General features: G+C 39.9%; 2 protein-coding genes across 3 annotated transcripts; one reads left to right on the top strand and one right to left on the bottom strand.

The window, feature by feature from the left end:
* Window positions 1-6,762: 6,762 nt before the first annotated feature.
* On the bottom strand, window positions 6,763-7,308 carry RB195_003179 (uncharacterized protein; the record flags this gene model as incomplete). Its single annotated transcript, XM_064200726.1, has 1 exon — window positions 6,763-7,308. The coding sequence occupies one exon, from the start codon at window positions 7,306-7,308 to the stop codon at window positions 6,763-6,765; it is 546 nt and encodes a 181-aa protein (XP_064056607.1).
* A 3,564-nt stretch (window positions 7,309-10,872) lies between these two features.
* Window positions 10,873-12,473, top strand: RB195_003178 (uncharacterized protein; the record flags this gene model as incomplete). 2 transcript variants are annotated; one of them, XM_013435985.2, is made up of 2 exons in its annotated part: window positions 10,873-10,930; window positions 12,295-12,473. In XM_013435985.2, the coding sequence occupies 2 exons, from the start codon at window positions 10,873-10,875 to the stop codon at window positions 12,471-12,473; spliced, it is 237 nt and encodes a 78-aa protein (XP_013291439.1). The 2 variants fall into 2 exon arrangements, with proteins under 2 accessions (XP_013291439.1, XP_064056606.1); XM_064200725.1 differs by having other exon boundaries at window positions 10,882-10,930.
* Between the last annotated feature and the right edge of the window lie 5,250 nt (window positions 12,474-17,723).

The raw sequence follows: 17,723 nt of genomic DNA, 5'->3' as shown, positions 1-17,723 counted from the left end.
TAATGCTGTACCCAGGATGATGTGATGTTGCGCGAAAAAATGGATCGATGGTCCTCTATACGCTAATTTGTGTTGTTTAAGTAACAGGACCTGCTTAGCACAATTTTAATGGAAACGTATCATGAAGCTGACGATGATGGGGTCCTTGTGAGCAAATATAGATTCCAGGATGTACGTACGAGTATGGATCTCAGTCCTGCGAAATCGTCTTGAAAAACGGCGGGGGAAACAGCGAAACAAACGCACCACAGTTACCCGCGCGCCGCGTCTACGAGCGAGCAGTCGAAAATGGATACGGTCTCTTCGATATTCTACTCAAGTAAGACCCTTGGACAGGCTGTTGAAGAGGAAGAGGACCATGTACAAGTACTGCGCGTTTGTAAAGCGCTTCTTAGGGCCCGCCAAACGCCGTTTCGCGCCTTCTTTCTTAGAATTAAAGAATAAAGGATAAAATGAACGACATAGATCTATCTCTGTGAAGATGTGCATTTGCGTTCGACTTAAACTCAGACTTCGTTTGTGGTTTATGAACGCGTGCAAGCCAGCGTTTTTATCCCCCCAGACAAGTCTGAAATCAAGTTATCGAACTTGAAAGGATGAAAGGCTTGGTTGGCAGTAGGGTGGATTCGAAACTCTGATCGATCGGGCTGCCACAGTGGAACCTCTTACTGACTGCGCTCCACCGCTCTTATAATAGTCAGCATAATCAGGGAAAATTGAGTGGGGCCACTCTAACGTTCGTAATCTACACCACAAACTCTACATTTGCCCACAGAAATCTCAAGATCAATTTCGGTGATACGCAGTCTTCAAAACATAACCTTTTGTGCTCTTGAGTAAACAAAAACTATGCCCTCGATAAGCGCGCCACTAGCGACAGCATACATTTTTCCAGTGTCCATACAGAATTGTCATGTCATCGTTTCTGCCGACTTTTCTTCGGAGTTATGTATGTGTAGAGATGGTTTTGTTCAATCACCACCTTTGCATTTCACCACACAACCTCTGGATCATAGCTTCAAGCCGGGGATGTAGGTCATTCAGGTCCCGTCCTGACTGGAGAATGCTTTGACAATGATAATGCACCGCTAGTGAAGACGTATATGTGTGTCGCAAAGAAATAATTGCTTTTTCGTTTTCCCTTCCTTACCAAACGCATTATGTTAAAAAAAAGTATTGCGGTTCTTAGCAACGACATTTCGGTCTTTTTCGTCCACGTTGAGAAGCAATTTGACCGGCTTTCTGAATTTTCTTTCTGTATCACTCTTAATACTGTAGATTCCCTGTATGTACGTTGAGGTACTTCTTTAGAATCACCGATTATTTTCTGTGTGTTTTCTTTATGTGCGTTATGTTGGCGTCAGATTCGTCAGCAAAACATCCCACTACACTTTTGAAAAAAAAGTTGCAGCCATCAACCGAAAGTTTCTTTTTCGAGCGACTATATCGGAAGAGGGAATTCTCCAAAGAACCTCCTCACGCTTTAAGTGTAAATATCATAGAAATACATCGACAGCGACATCGTTGGGCTGTAGCTTTAATTCTTAGCTTCTCATATAGTATGGCAGCGTGGCTTTGCTCAACCTTCTCTAATCGTCGTGAAGAAAAGGTGTGGGAGACGGCGTTCTTTCCTACGAAGTCGTAGTTAATAGCTGCAACGTGCCGCGTTAACGATCGAGCAGTCGACGATTGATGAGGTCTCCTCATCATTCTATTCAAGAAACCGATAAATAGCCTCGGACCGGAGCGTCTACAAGAGTGCAAGTTCTAGCGTAGCTCGCAGGTACTAAAGCAATTTCCACGCCGTTTCTTAGGACAACTAGGGCAACAGAGCGGGCCACGCCCTTTTCCATAATCTACAGCCTAAACCCTACGTTATCCCGAAGGTTTTCGTGCCAAGCCAATTTCGTGATACGCTGCCTTTAAGAGGCTGATGACAAGAAATAGAAATTTCTTTCGAAGCATGACTACTTCCTTTCGATTTTTGGGAATCATGTATGGATGTTTTTTTCCCAGTTGAGGGCGGTTTTTGAAAAACCATAGATAGAAGATATCGGTGTGGAGAATTGACAAAGTTTCTTGAAATAAGTGATAAAAGGTGAAATTTTGAGATTTAAATGGAACTAAAATTTTGGTCTGAAATTGTTGTTTTTCTCTTCTACTTCTTCTTCATAAATACTAGTTTTTCCATCTATACACATCCGTTGAGCGGAGGTAAGCCAGTATACCCGAACTTGCCGAAGTGGCGGTGCTGTACCTATGACTTCTGTGAAGAGTGGATTCTGCTGGCCGATGTGAGTGGATGTCACTAATACCTATACCCTGCCTACACTTTGATAAAGAAACAAACTTTTCTAGTTTTTCGTGCGATATTCGAATGCTCGATTCACTTCTTTTTACTTTTCGAATTTCGAGAAACAAATAATCAGTGTAATCACCGTTTCCCGTACTTTCGGCTCCTGCGGCTATTTCTGTTCCATTTAATGGCATCATTCTTAGAACGGTAAACAAAAGACAATTATTCGTTCAAACAAATCACATAAAATGTTCCGATGGCTGTTTGCATATTACGAAAGTTGTTAGTTGGTTGGCGCGCTTAAAAATTCGAAATTGAGATTACGTACATATTGTTTGGCTGGGGAACATCTATTATAATCCATTCTGCCGAGTCATTTTTATCGCGTTCTAAACAAACAATTAAAAGTGGTGCTGAGTCAAAATATGCGCGTTATTGATAAATGATTTCATAGGAAAATCCTCATAAAAAGGTGTGAACCTCACTTTAGAAGCGAGATTTGATCACCTGCAACATTCACTTCATTTCATGTTTTGTTATTGTTGTTAAATATAGTATATGTTCGTAATTATTTATTGTGTATTTATTTACTATTTACTTTATTATTACTTATTGCACACATTATTTCCATACTTTTTTATCCATTGTATTCTTGATCTATTTTAACGTATTTCTCTATCTACTCGATTGTCTCTTAGCAGAAATACTTGCTAAGAGACGTAGATTAATATAAAGTTAGATAAAACATAAAGTTTTCTTTATCACTCCTTTTTTTTAATGCATCATGTGTCTGAGGTAAATAACAGCGCTGAGGAGAAAATGGATTTTTTTCAAAGTTGAAATTCATGAGCAGTTTAAAACTGAGTTGAACTGTAGGCTGTATCCACGATCTCCCGACGGTATACGCGACTTTTTCTTTTTTTGAACTTCTTGTTTAAATTCCAACTCGTAATACAGTATAATTGAAGGAGTGTGGTGTTCTTCTCACCTGCACCTCTTTTAACCATCTTCATTTACTCTACTCGGGAAATCAGGAAGTTTTCCTCTGACATTTTTCTTCCATCCACATAAATACTTGGCTTAGCCTGACTCATTTGAGATCTCCACTCATATGGAAGTCTATTCTCTAAACTCTTATGTAGTAAAATAACTGTAGATTCTCACGACAAAGACCAATTCTACTGATCAAAAATTGACGCAAACCAGTTTTTTGCCGAGTTAAATCTCGCTACAGCCTGTTTACACGGTATTACCGACACAGAAAATCCTACGTCTCGTTCAATTGGCGCTATACACAGCAACATCAGATAAATTTTTCCCCCTGCAAAGAGTCTCTTAGCAGGGCGAAAAAATTATCATTTTGGAACTCTAAGTATACAATACAATAAAACAATAAAATGCAATATAATACATTGCTGTTCATTAAACTTTTACCTCACCAATAACCATTTTATTTCCAGAAGATCATAATCTTAGACTGTAAACGAATTCAAAGCCATTCCGTCGTCATGAAATAAATTATCCAGATAGGTGTTATCGGTCGTTTTTTCAAACGCAAATTGATTATGAAAGTTTTAGAAAAAAGCTCTTCATTACAAATGTAAATTTTTCGTTGCGGTGGAAAATTTACTGGATCAAACTGATTCTAGATTAATCCTTTTTCCTAGTGTAATGACCAAAAATGACTGCAAGACCACCTTTCGCCGAAAAGAAAGGCTCTCCTTTTGGAGCTTTCTCAATAGCTTTTCAGAGGCTTTGTCAGAAATTCGTCACACATGTGATTCAAAAAAAGGTTGGTACGGGAAAAACATCCCAACTGAAGGGTGAACACTCAATTCTTTTAAATTAAAAAGCGATAGTAGGTACTTTAAATGCAGATCATCATAAAACTATTATTGTTCGAAATCTGTGAGGAAATACAGAGCTCGGAGTGGAAATGACGAATATGAGCGTGGTCCCAATCAATTCCCCCTAATCGCCCTTAAAACAGCATTTGTTCTTATGAGGTACGTGAAAACGTACTATCCTTGCACGCGCTGAGCCCACGAGCGAGCGGTCGAAAATCAATGAGGTCTCCTTACTAGCCTACGCAAGCAAAACCAATGATTAGGGTGCTGAGGAGACGGGAGTGTGTATGTGGAAAGGGCGTGTGAGAGGGGCCATTTTCATACTCGTTACCTAGAGCCGAACTCTATATTCTCTCACAGGTTTCTCACAACGTCCGCTTCGTGACACTCTGTTTTTAAACCACAGAGCAAAAACCGAACTAGAGCCTTACACGGCACTGGAGTTAAAATGACAATCACTCAGTATGTTGAAAGCTTCTTTAGCAGTAGTCAGCGTATCACGCTTTCGAAATAGTCGTCGTTTTCCTCATTTAATTTCCGCCTATTTTTTCATCGCTAGAGCTTGCTTGCAATGGTATTGTATTGTATTTCGTGTCGTTGTTTGAATAGTTATTGCGCACATGCTGAGAAGATACGGTATGACGAGAAATCATTTGAATATCAGCACAATGCAATACTGAAGTCCACGCCGTTGCCGAAACGCGCGGACGGCAGCGGCTGACATTCGTGGACCACCGTATTCTCACCCTCTTTAAGCAGTTCTCAATACTTTCTATTTCTCTTTAAGATACTTTAGTTCTACAACAAATAAAGAAGTTAATAAACTTAATATTTGGTAGTGGTACCGTACTGCACATAGATGCACTGCACATTTCAGGGTTCATGATGAGCAGGCTGTCTCACGGTCGCGGCAGAATAGGCCTAAGAGATACGTCAGAACGCGGCTCTATACGCACGTTCCGGTTCCCTCAGCAGTTTATTCAATGGTTTCAGTGAATATACTAGTTATGAGATCCCGTTAACTTTCGACAGCTCGCACGTGTATGTGGCGTGTGGCGCATGCACAATTGTTGCGCGTTTTTACGATGATTAGGAAGGTTAGCAAAACTAACCTGGACCCTGCAATCTTCAGCCCCATCTCTAGCTTTGCGAGCAGATTCGTCACCACCTCAGATTCCTGGTACGTTGTCTTTAAAAGTCATCATCCAGAATCCATTCATCCATCGCTATTCCATAATCGGGGAGAATTTGTGTCTCGACGGAACTCCCTTCCAATGTCAGGTGTATTCAGGACGTCCTTACCACTATCGTCCAGGACTTTTCTTAACGACTGGGAGGCCTTTCAAGAATGGGCGAATTCCAGATAGAAAGACTCGCAGCTTGATTTCGTGTGGGATCGAGGTCGACCGGACTCGTAGGATAACATACGAACTTCTACCTCTACTTCGGAGTTTGGATGACATATTCTACGGTGCGCTCCAAGTGGGGTGAAAGTTTTTGATTTTGCAAGTCCATCTAGATGCTCCTTGACCCTAATACACAATGGGCGTCCCGTTTCCCCTATATAATCGTCACCGCACAACCTGCACTTGATACGATACACCACTCCCGATATCATGCAATCACCCTCTCTGCCATACGGGCAAACCGCGCAGCTTGGAGTTGTGCAGAGTCGATCATACACACGGTTACGTGCCAGCTAACCCTTGAGGTTTGCTGGAGGTATTTCCACAACCCTCACGTCATTCTTTAGACCCGCTTTTCGTAGACAGCCCCGTACTGCTCTGCTCATGTCAATCAGATATATAAGGTAAACAGAAAGGGATCTTTTCTGGACCATCCACTACGTTGGGTCTTCGAGAGGGATACCGTGCTTGTCGGGTAGCACCATCTCCAGCTGGGTACCCATTGGACATTGCTACTTTATGGGCCACATTTATAGACCATGCTTTTTCCTGGCGACTCGATGAGACTCTTGCCGCCGTTCTGTACATGTTACCTATAACAGATTTTTTCATTTTGCTGGGATGCGCTGAAAGATAGTGGATTAAGATGTTTTTGCTACTGGGTTCCCGGTACCACCTAGTCTTCCTTATCCCATAGGTAAATGTGCACATTCAAGGAAGCCAACCAGTTGTCTATCGGTCTCTCCCTTGTGAACTTAATGTGCGGACACTGCTGATTGAGAAGATTGAAGCACGCGTCTAGTTCTGCTTATCATCTATGTAACGATAATACAACAGTGGTTTGCGGTCTATTATAGGCTTTTCAATCTTGGCCATGAAAACAATTGCGAGAGTGGGTGCCAGCCTTTGTCCCATAGCTAGGCCTCTAAGTTGTCGGTAGTACTGTCCCGACCATCGGAAAATAGAGCAATTCAGGCATTCGTTTATCAATGTCATGATCTGCCTGGTGCTAAATCCATACATGTTCAAAGAAGCCTGGCGCTGCGTGAGCAGTTCGTGAACAGCCTGCATCGCTACATCGTTTGAAACGTTCGTATAAAGTAATGTCAAAGGTCTCTACTACACATTCACGCTCAAATGAGGTACTGCGGAGGTGTTTTAGAACTAGAAGTGCTGAGGTGGGCAGGAACATATCTGAGCAGCTGATTTAGGATTATGTTGAGCAGCCAGGAAATTCTATCCGTGGGGCCCCGATACCACTAATGATAGACCTCACTTTAAAGTGACGTGGATCGTTCGAAGTGAGGCCATTTTCAGAGAGCTTGTGAGTTTTGATTAACGTGTATAGGACTGGACATGCGGGTAAGTCGTTCTTGAGACGCGTAATAAAGTTTTTTGGGAGCCCTGCTGTTCCAGCCGTTTCTACCCAAACCCTGTTTAGGCGGCGATATTGCTTTCTAAACTCATTGGCGGAGGATGGGACATATAGACTGTCATCCTCAAGATGTTGTCTCGTTATCGCCTTGTCTAGTTCACGTGATAGAACAACAAATTCGCCTCCCTTATCACTAACGGAAACCTTGATCTCTCCAGCTGTAGTAAGATTGCGAATCTCACATAGGCCTCGACGTTGCGCGACAGTGAGATTGAAATTTACGTGTTTTCTCGAGAAACACTCCAAAACGGAATACACCGATGTTGCGAACACTCGAAAATTGTTGTCTACCGTGGGGTTGGGTTCAGGTGGTTTATACATCATACGCGGGAAAGGTATGGAGGGTAAGGATACTTGCTCAGCTATTCTGTTCTCTTGCCTTCGCTCTTCTTCTTTTGCTCTCAGTCGCAACCTGTCATGAACCAATTGGAGGCTGCCCACAAAGGGCCTTTTGGATAACCGCCAAAAGTCCAGAAATGAACAAGAAGGATGAGTGCATTGCGATCACAAACGAGTTATCCCCGTATCAAGACCTATGCGGGTTTTGATCTACGGGGCGGGCCGTGGGGTCCCTATATAAAACCCTTGTGACTCGTAGTTGTGGTACGTGGTGGTCTGCTGAGTTAACAAGTCTAGCTAATGAGGTAAGTACTAGCCTATGTGTTGCTGTTTGAGTTTGCTTACCGTTTGGGTGCTTTCTGTAGGGTGATGGGGCGCTTGAGGGATAGGTCACTAATGGCTTTGAGTTTTCCAGGCTCTGACGAAGGCGATAACGCCGAAACGTTAGCCGTTGTTTAACAAAGACGATCAATACCAATCTTGGCTACAGCTCAAAAAAAAAATAATTAAAAACTACGTTTCAACTTGCCGAGATTCAAAGACAGTCGAACATGGGCAAAGGACGAAGTGTCTGGCGGTGATCAATCCACTTGGGATGCGAACCACGTTCACTTCAATTCAGAATCGTTTGCGATTCACAAGCGTGTAACTGGCCTATACAATGACTTGCGGTAGCTAGCCGAGTGTCAAGTCAGTGTTTTTATCCTCCCAGACAAGTCTGGTACCAATTTATCGACCCCAGAGGGATGAAGGGCGGATACCAACCTCCGACCGATCGTGCAGGCACCGGAAACCACTACACTACACCCACCCCAGGAACCCAGGAATAACCGAGAAATATCACCACTGTGGGTAATGTACAAGATGTTAGAGCGGATCGTCCTGGACCGGTTAAGAAATCATTGCTAGGACCATCCAATCACCAGCAACAAGTCGATGAACTCCTCGTCGATCGACGATTGACCAGGAGTTCATCGTCAGGGGAGTGATCGAAATCTGGCAGCGGTACCGTCTCCTCAACATCCCCGCCAGTGGAGTCCCAGGTACGTGGTGGTCTGCTGAGTTAACAAGTCTAGCTAATGAGGTAATTACTAGCCTATGTGTTGCTGTTTGAGTTTGCTTACCGTTTGGGTGCTTTCTGTAGGGTGATGAGGCGCTTGAGGGGATAGGTCACTAATGGCTTTGAGTTTTCCAGGCTCTGACGAAAGCGATATCGCCGAAACGTTAACCGCTGTTTAATAAAGATCGATACCAATCTTGGCTACAGCTCAAGGAAATCAGTTGAAACTTCGTCCTTTGTCCTTTAATTCCTGAGTTCAGTAAGCTTCTTGTGGAGCGGAATTATGATAGCATGTCTCCACAGGTCATTTATCCTTTCGTCTTAGTGGATGGTTCATGCATGTATCCAAAAAAATGTTCTTCGCTGAGTGCAGGCATGTCGCTCGTTGAGGTCCACGAGTTTAGGGGCAGACATTGCTGCCGGATCGCCTAGTGAAATATTCTCTCCACATGAGGAAGGCTGCCTCTCCAACAAGAACTCCTTTGACACTATTAAGAGCAGGCAAACACCTCTTCGGCCAGGAAGAAAAGGTTGCAAATTCTCATGGGGTTTTACGATGAATGAAAATGTGCACAGATGCCTGGGAAGATCACAAAGAAAATAATTTTTTTCTTTCCCATGTAACTTCTTATGCAAACAGCCTTGTGAAGGGTTTTTTCTGAAGTCGATGCGTTTGTCGTTTCCATAATATATCGTCACTATATTCTTCACTTTTCGTAATGTTTATCAAAATATGATGCAATATATTTGTCAGAGCACACACTATTTGTCTTTTTATGGGATGAATCATTTTGAGCAAACGACATTATTCGTTCAGTCGTCGTTTGCAAATCAGTGATTCTTGGAGTGTTTTTATGCTTCCTCATAATGAATTATTTATTCTATAAATAATGCGGTCTTTCAATTTTATAGATTAAAATTTTCGACTTTTTCGTCGCGAACAGATACTGATTTACTGATGTTTAGATATTGATGTAAATTTCTGAAGAGAAGCATTGAAATTCTATCAGAAAGACGAAGGAGAATTGTAGGAATTGAAACAGAGTACATCTTAGATTAAATAAAAAGAACTTTTAAAATCGTACTTATGAAAAATTCTTGAGGTAACGCATACGGTATTATTTTAGAGGGATCATATGTATAAACATTTTTGGATAGTTTAACACATCTTTCTGATGATATAACACGGAGATTTCTCTGGTACAAATGCTAAATTTTGAACAAGTATTTTCTAGTTTGGATCTCTACAGATTTCTGGACTTAAAATTTTTTGCTTTTTGTAGCGCAGAACAAAGATTTTTGTATGTCATTTTTTTCTTATTTCATATAAAGAGTGTAGTCCACATCCTCTCGGATGTTATTACGATGTCATTAAAATAACTTGGATTCCATTTTGAAGAAACCTATTGATTCTGACAAAGCGGAATCTTCTGGACAAGAACACGACTTTCTCAACTCCAAGAATCGTATGCTTTTTGAAAAACTCCTTTTTCTTTCTCAAAATTTTCAAACAAACGTGAACTTTTCACAGATTTTTATTTGCATAACACATTCGGGTCGTTCGAGGAGAATGACCATTAATCGGTGGTTGACAGCACTGAGAGAGCACACGTTTTGTCGGAGATTTCTGTGATACATATTGCAAGTAATTGTGGCATGATCTGTCATCTCGACGTTTTTCCAACTCAAATATAAAAAAAGAAATTCTTTTTTTCAGCGTAGTTTTTTAGTTTTTGATATCTTTACGGCAATTCATAGCATATCTATAACATGTATAATCCCTGAAGAGTAATTTTTGTATAATTATAACAAATTAACCATGGATTTTCAAGGACACAATTTCATTCATTCTATCATTTTAATTTAATTGGGCGGGTGTGGCGCAGTCGGTGAGAGGTACGTTGTAGCCACACGGTCGAAGGTTCGAAACCGCCCGAGTGCAAACCAAGTCTTTCATCCCTCCGGGATCGATAAATTGGTACCAGACTTGTCTGGGAGGATAAACCAACACGCGTTCCAAAACCTTACGAATTCCAGTAAAACGCGTTGGCGCTTCCCAAGCGGATTGATACCCCAGTGACTTTATCCTGTTATCCTTTTGTCATTTTAATTATTATTAAAATGTATATAAATTTTAAATTTAAACATTTTAATTTATTAAAATCAATGTTATTATTATTTGATATTTGTTTTCTTATTTTACATCTTTATAGAGATATGGCAAAAAGTGTATACCTTCTAGTATGTACATACGAGGTCCTTGATGACTGGTACCTTCCTCCTCTGCTTATTTTTGACTACTAAAAATAAATGCAACACCCTGATTCCTTAGTGAACATTATCTACGTTTAGAACACTTCATAAAACGATTCTACTCTTGCCTTATTCATTCCGGTTGGTAAGGGCAACCATCCGGTGTCCATGCATTTCCTTGAACGCATCAATGCTCTTCGTTCGCGTAGTAATTATTTAATATTTAGTTGAGGTAAATGCATCATATGATCATCGTCCTCGTTGCGGCTGCGATCGTCGCGGTATCGTGCGAAGGTATGTGATTATGATTATTTACTTACTCAAACTTACGTTTTAGGTTTTTTTAAATTTAGGTTTAGAAGATAACTGTTTGAACACTCATGAGCTGTAGTGAAATATTGACGATCATTGTGATTTGATTCAAAGATCTTTAATGAACATAAGTAATCTTTAATGATTATAAGTAAGAACTATTGAGGAAACAAGTAGCCCTATCACACTGATTAGTGGGCTTAGAGGAGACAACGCTTCCAGGATTAGGTGTTCTAATGGGTGCAATGGGTGTTTCAACATCTAGAGGTAGATTTCTTTTGTTATGGTGGGGAGACGGAAAAACGTCGACTAATTCGGTCACTGCTCGTAAATACGTAAACGGGAAACTCGAACAGCGACGCTGCGCAAGACTCACCTCAACATATTTGAAACTTGGAAGTGTTAAGATGATTATACAAAAATATGATAGTATCAACCGTGAGAGCGAAAGAAATGTCAAAACAGAAGATGATAATCCTTCTTGACACGCAAAAATTCTGTTGTCCTTTTCTTTTCAAACTGTTGTTATTTTCAACAAACCTTGTTCATTTTCATACAGCTGTGTGGCAGAGTATAGGGTAATAGGAACACAACTTATGTTTCTCGCAGATCTCTAACGTTGAGTAATCACGAAAAAAAGAACGCAGTCAGCCGTCGCTTGAGATCTATCAGTCGATTTACTAAATTTACTAATGGTGAGGAAATGAAGTTCAAGGGGAATATGCTATTTTTTCCTTTCAAAGCCTTTTATGAATGAGTAAAAAGGCCAAAGTGTTTAGAGGTTGTTGAAAAAAAAACTACCCTACGATGCCAAGATTCAAAGGTCGAACATGGAACTTAATGTCAAAGCAGAAGCGAATCCTGCTTGACAAGCAAAAATTCTGTTGTCCTTTCCTTTTTCAGTTTGTTATTACTACCAATCCTTGTTCATTTTCATACAGCCGAGTACCAGGGTATAAGGGGATCAAAACTCAATTAACTGTCATTGCTACATAATGCTGTCGCGCGGTATAGCGCAGTCGGTAGGAGGTTCCGCTGCGAATGCATAATCGATTGGTGGTTTGAAACGTCCCTAGTGCCAATCCATTTCTATGCACCTTATTCACCGCGGATCACAATTTACTCTTTGCTGCTTGGTTATTAGAGTGGGAACTCAAGATTATAGAATTGTCGTTTAGTTGCTGGACATCCGTCCAGCATAGATGACGATTATTCACAAAGTTGAATTAACATGAACAAAAATGAATAGAGAACAGCTAAGAAAACCTGAACTGTGCAATTTTAGAGTATCCGCAAATTCATATATATTCTTGTCCAAATTGTTGTTACATGTTCGCAATGTTTAGATAGAAAATGTGGAACTAACGAACAATTCTATGAATGTGGAAGCGCATGTGAACCAAAATGCAATGAACCGGAAGGTAAAATGTGTACAATGCAATGTATTGTGAACGTATGCCAATGTAAACCTGGATACAAACGTGGACCGAGTGGCTGTCGGAAACCAGGACAAGGATGCAAATAAATGTTCGCTACAATTAATTAGACATAATTTGATACGATTGCTTGTTATTGCTTGTAATGAAATACTGATAAATTATCAGTGATGAAATTCATTGTTGTGTCATGCCTCGGTAATTAATAAATCTTCGTCCCTCATTTTGAGTTTATGCAACCACTACAGAATCACTACTAAAAAAAACCATGAGTAGAAAATATCTATCTACGTTGAAATCCAGTCACAAAAATGAATATAAATCAGAAAAGTTCGGACCACTTTCGAAATGTTTGTACGATATATCAGAGGATAGATGTGCAAAGAGGATGTATAGATTACCAGGAGCCTACCAAATCACTTGTTGTAATTGTATAATTATAACTATAATTATAGCTGACCTGCTGAGGTAGGTGAGTAAATAAAAATTAAAAGTCAAATTTTGCAAAATGACTACATGGGGGAAAATTTGACCAAAGCGTTCTGATTTACGGCGTAATACGTTCTGATTTAAGGCGTAATACTGACTTAGCGATAAACCGTTTCGTAGTTTTGCTGTGACGAAGTAAAAAAAAAACGCACCAACGCGGAACGGATGGAGCGTACTGCGATAACCGACGTGAAAAGAGTCATTGCATACCTCTTGTCACTCGTGAGCTTCATACAAATTTCTGCAGCTTGCAGATAACTGCAAGCATATCGTTGCAGTGCAGCCAGCGGCCTGCATCCAACACCAAATTGGGGTTTTGGAGGAATTCTACTGCGAAGGCGTCTGCTGCAGACAATTCGGAAGCACAACAATGAAAGAGACAGATGATGCAATTTTTTTCAGGGTTTTAAGCCAGTCTAAGTCGGTTATTCTTTTGTTGCCGTTGTTGTTGTTGTTGCGTTTGGTGGAAGCATGTGCCATCTGCCATCTGTGGGTTTCTTTTTCATCCCGTGAAACTTTTTGCAGTGCTGTCTATACCGAAATTTTTTTTTCGCTTCAAGTCCAATCAGAATATTAAGACGGAGTTGGAATTCAGAGTGTGTTTAGTAGTTGAACGATACATTGGATACTTTTACAACGATCTAACAAAGAATACTGAAGATTTGTGACAAAGAATAGTAAAATTTTCTACCCATCAATGGAGCTCACTTCATGCTTCCAAAAAACCTATTCCGATCATGATTTTTTTGAGAATCCCGGTTTATCTATGCAACAAAATTTCTTTAATTATTAAGTGATTCTTAGCGATTAGAGGTTCCGCTTCCTGCATGATCGATCGGAGGTTCGAATCCGCCCTAGTGCTCACCAAGCTTCCCATCCCTCCGGGATAGATAAATTGGTACTAGACTTGTCTGGTACCAATTTAAGGATAAGAAAAACTGACTTGACACATCGGCTAGCCACTGCAAGTCATTGTATAGGCCAGTTATATGTTCCTGAACCTCAAACGTTTCTGAATTGAAGTGAATGTGGTGGCGCATCCCAAACGGATTGATTAACGGCAGTCACTTTGTCCTTTATCCTTTATTAAGCGATTCTAAACATCAAACCTACCCTATTAGTTGAGCGAACAGCATGGGGCAATACCAATGGGTTCTTTGTCGAAATCTGACAAGACAACGTCCAGTCCACTGAGTCGCATGAGTGAAGATCTCGGCAGTACTGACTCACATTGCTATGCTGACACCCAGCGACATGTACCTCTCAACCAGGGTGAAGCGTATAGTTGGAAAAAGTCCCTCTTAAAAACGACCCCCGCCTCGCAGACCCTTTCAAAAACGACCCCCTCATCTCGTTGCTACCAGTATAGCTGCCCACACAGCAATCACAATTTGGGTATAATGAAAAGAATTCAAAAAACAAATAAACGCCTAATAAATAAATTAAAATAATACGACATAATAAATAAATAGTAAATTATTTTAAAAAAATAGTAATGCTACAAGTAAAACAAAATATATATTGTAATACAGCGATATTAATAGAATAAATAATAACTAAAATTATATGGTCATGTTAATTATATGTTCAAGATGCCTCGTGACCGGATCTGTGGCAGGTGGAAGAAGATCAAGAATAATAATCGAGGTAGAAAAACATTCAACCTCTCGATGGACTGATGTAGACACGGTTAAAATAGTGTGTTTGATTTTCTGTAGATTTTCTGTAATAATGTGTGTTCCAGGTAGCTCGTATGGAGATCTGGAACAGCGCAGTGAGAAGACAACAGAGGAAGATGTTTATTAGACTTTACATATATAATAAATTTAATAAATGGTTTTAATCTTCTATTTCGAGCAGCACTGTTCGAACAGCTCTTGATGTTTCTGGACTTCGCGATCGCGATTCCTTTGCTGTTTCACAGCGTTTCGTTTCACAGCTCAAGTCTGGGCAGAAATAATGATAATAGCGGAAAACATTTTGAAACGAATTTCAAAAAGCTCAGAATTAGACTGGAAAAAAGTGTTCGCAAAAAAAAACCCTTACCACTATTACGATGAGCGTAATCAGAGCAAGGAGTCCGAGTACTGCGAAAATAAGTGTAGAGGATCAGGGGGTGCAACTGTCGTCGTCGTCGTCTTAGGATGAGAAGTGAGCCATGCATCTCTCAACTTTTTCTTCTTTGCCAGCCACTCGGCTGAAGGTTTTATGTCAATTTCTTTAAAACTCATGACGCTCTCCTCAGGAGAAAGGGCGGAAATATCGTAGTACATCTGTAAATACTGCAATTAATGTATAACCGGATCCAATAAATGATTATCATTAGGCGAGAAGATTAAAAGACGTGTCAAGATAATAAAGAAAGACTCAAGATAATAAAGAAAGACTAACTAGAAGGCAGCCAGATTGTCGAAGATGCTACCGGTAGGCCGCGACAAATTCCACATTGGCTACTCACCAAAAATATCCTCCAGGTATATTTGCTCGGATTAATACGAGGTAGACGTTACTGCAAGAAACAGAAGTGAGTCAGTATATATGTAGACATATAATTTAAAAAGATAAGTGAGCTCTAAATCTAAAGTGTATTCGGCAACACAATTGTACTGTTTGACATTGATAAGGAGATGATCAAAAGTTCGATCCCCGCCGGAACCATTATTTTTGCAAAACGAAAAAACAGCTGGAAAAGAAGCAGAACACCTTTTAAAACAATTTTCACACTATTTCCAATTACTAACAAACAATTTTACTTATCGACAATGGAAATGAACGGATGAGAGTTCGATTCCCACCGGAATCTAAATTTTTGCAAAACCGAAAAAAAAATCACTGAGGAGAACATTTCACTGGCAATTTTTTGAAATTGTGTTTAGAGCACTGTTTGTCACATGCAAATGTTGTGCCGAAGTTATTTTAGCGATTGGAACGAGGCCTTAATTGGAAATTACTGCTGACTGGTCGGATTTTGTTACCTTGAAATAAACATGAATAACTCACTAAAGAAGAGACGCGAGAAGACAATGCTGGCTGCTTTGTGTAGAAGAAGATTTGCGCTACAAAGTGGTTAAAAATTCTTTTGCAGGGACCCTCTGGTTTTTTTGAAACCTAGTTGAGAAAAAGTTGAGAAATTTGCCATTTCTCTCAACTTTTTCTCAACTAGCTTTTTTAAAGATGAAAAACACCTGTAAAAAAGTAAAAACTAGTTATGATAGCAGAAGTCTTCCTCTACAATACACTTTAAACCGAATTCGTTTTTATGAACTATGAACTGAGTTATGGAAATTTGTTTGAAGTCACACAGATTTTGACGCGTTGCCGAAAATCTGAGATTTCGCTCTTTTTCCCGTTGCGAGGATATGGTGGCGCTATTAAAAAATTCGACTCCATATTTGGAGAGAGCATCACGGAAAACTCTTAAGTGCAAATTTTGGCCTCTGTAGGTGTCCTGGTTATTTCAAAAGCTAGTTGAGAAAGACTCGAAAATTTGAGGCAAAAATTGGGATTTTTCTCAATTAGGTTTCAAAAAGAATAGGAAAGCTAGAGGCACCAAACTTTGTAGAAGTATAGAATATAATCTCTCTCTACAGAACGCATCCAGCTTTATTGCATAAACTTCACTTTGAGCGTAGATATTTAGAAACTCGTGGAGCCTACTTTGTACTAATTTTAATCCTAATTGCGCCTACAGATGTCTTTTTTTCGCTCAGTAGCAGCAGCACAATTTCTTTTTCGACTGAAAGTAAGACCTTTGTCACTGCAGGATGAGAAATATAATATAAATATGCTCTTTAAATTCTTTTACGCTAAATGCAAAAATAGCACCTTTGCAGGGGTTGGTCCATGACCGCTACAATAAGAAAAGCGCGGCATCTCGTTGAGCCATCCAATCTTGGTGAATCATCAGCATCAGCCCTATTTCAACAGAGCGTGTAATGGCCAATTAACAGGTGTCCTTATCGAATTCTTTGTAACCGCGCATAAATTAGTCTGCACAACACTTACCAACGTGAGCCAGCGTACTTGCTTTTCATTGCAGCTATGCTTCTACTTTTACTTAGTGCTCTTACACTTCTGTTAGCTTCTGAAGATCTCGTTTGTCATCCTTCCTAACCGAATTTTCTACGCTAGTTCTCCGTACAGCTGCGGATCTTCAACATATTGAATTGGCTGTAACGAAGAGTGCCGATACACTGTACAAGCTATGAAGATTACCTCCTATGGTCTCTTAGTACTCAATACGAAGTCACCTCTGGATAGTTTCATTTCTTTCATATAAATTAGTAATACACAATTTTGTACTGTAATTTTGTAATTTTGTTTTGTAGAACTGTAATTTTGTAGTGCTCAGACTTGATGGGTTTGACAACAAGTCGATTTTTTGAAGGAATAAAAACTTTTAGGTAATTAATTGCATTTAAAATAATTGGTTTCCTATTTTATCACATCGCAACATTATCACGTTATTTATTATGCATCACATTTATTCAAGATTTCAATTGTTTGTGCTAATTCAGAAGTAACCTAGAGGCTTGTTTATAGAAATCTTGATGTTTTAGAGAGGATGGTATTGCCACTGGTACGTTTCCTTTGTCTACAAGCTTCTTCTTTTTCCTTTCTGAAGGCTTTCTTTTTTGGTTCAGGTAATATGGACTCCCTTACCGCCTTGCACGTACGACGACTTATGATTTTTTACGGTTTGTGACACAGAAGCGACTCCGGCGTCATCAAGCATCATTTAGAGCAGCAAAAAATGCTAAGTCATACATCTTCAAGATTGGCTCAAAAAGTAGTTTCATTACCAGAATTATGAAGAATAAATTTTTTAAAAATCATTTTCTGGTTTGTGT

Source organism: Necator americanus, chromosome IV (genome assembly GCF_031761385.1).
Source record: "Necator americanus strain Aroian chromosome IV, whole genome shotgun sequence".
Lineage (NCBI taxonomy): Eukaryota > Metazoa > Nematoda > Chromadorea > Rhabditida > Ancylostomatidae > Necator > Necator americanus.
The sequence above is the reverse complement of the archived record's forward strand: the minus strand, read 5'-3'. Positions and strand labels throughout refer to the sequence as shown.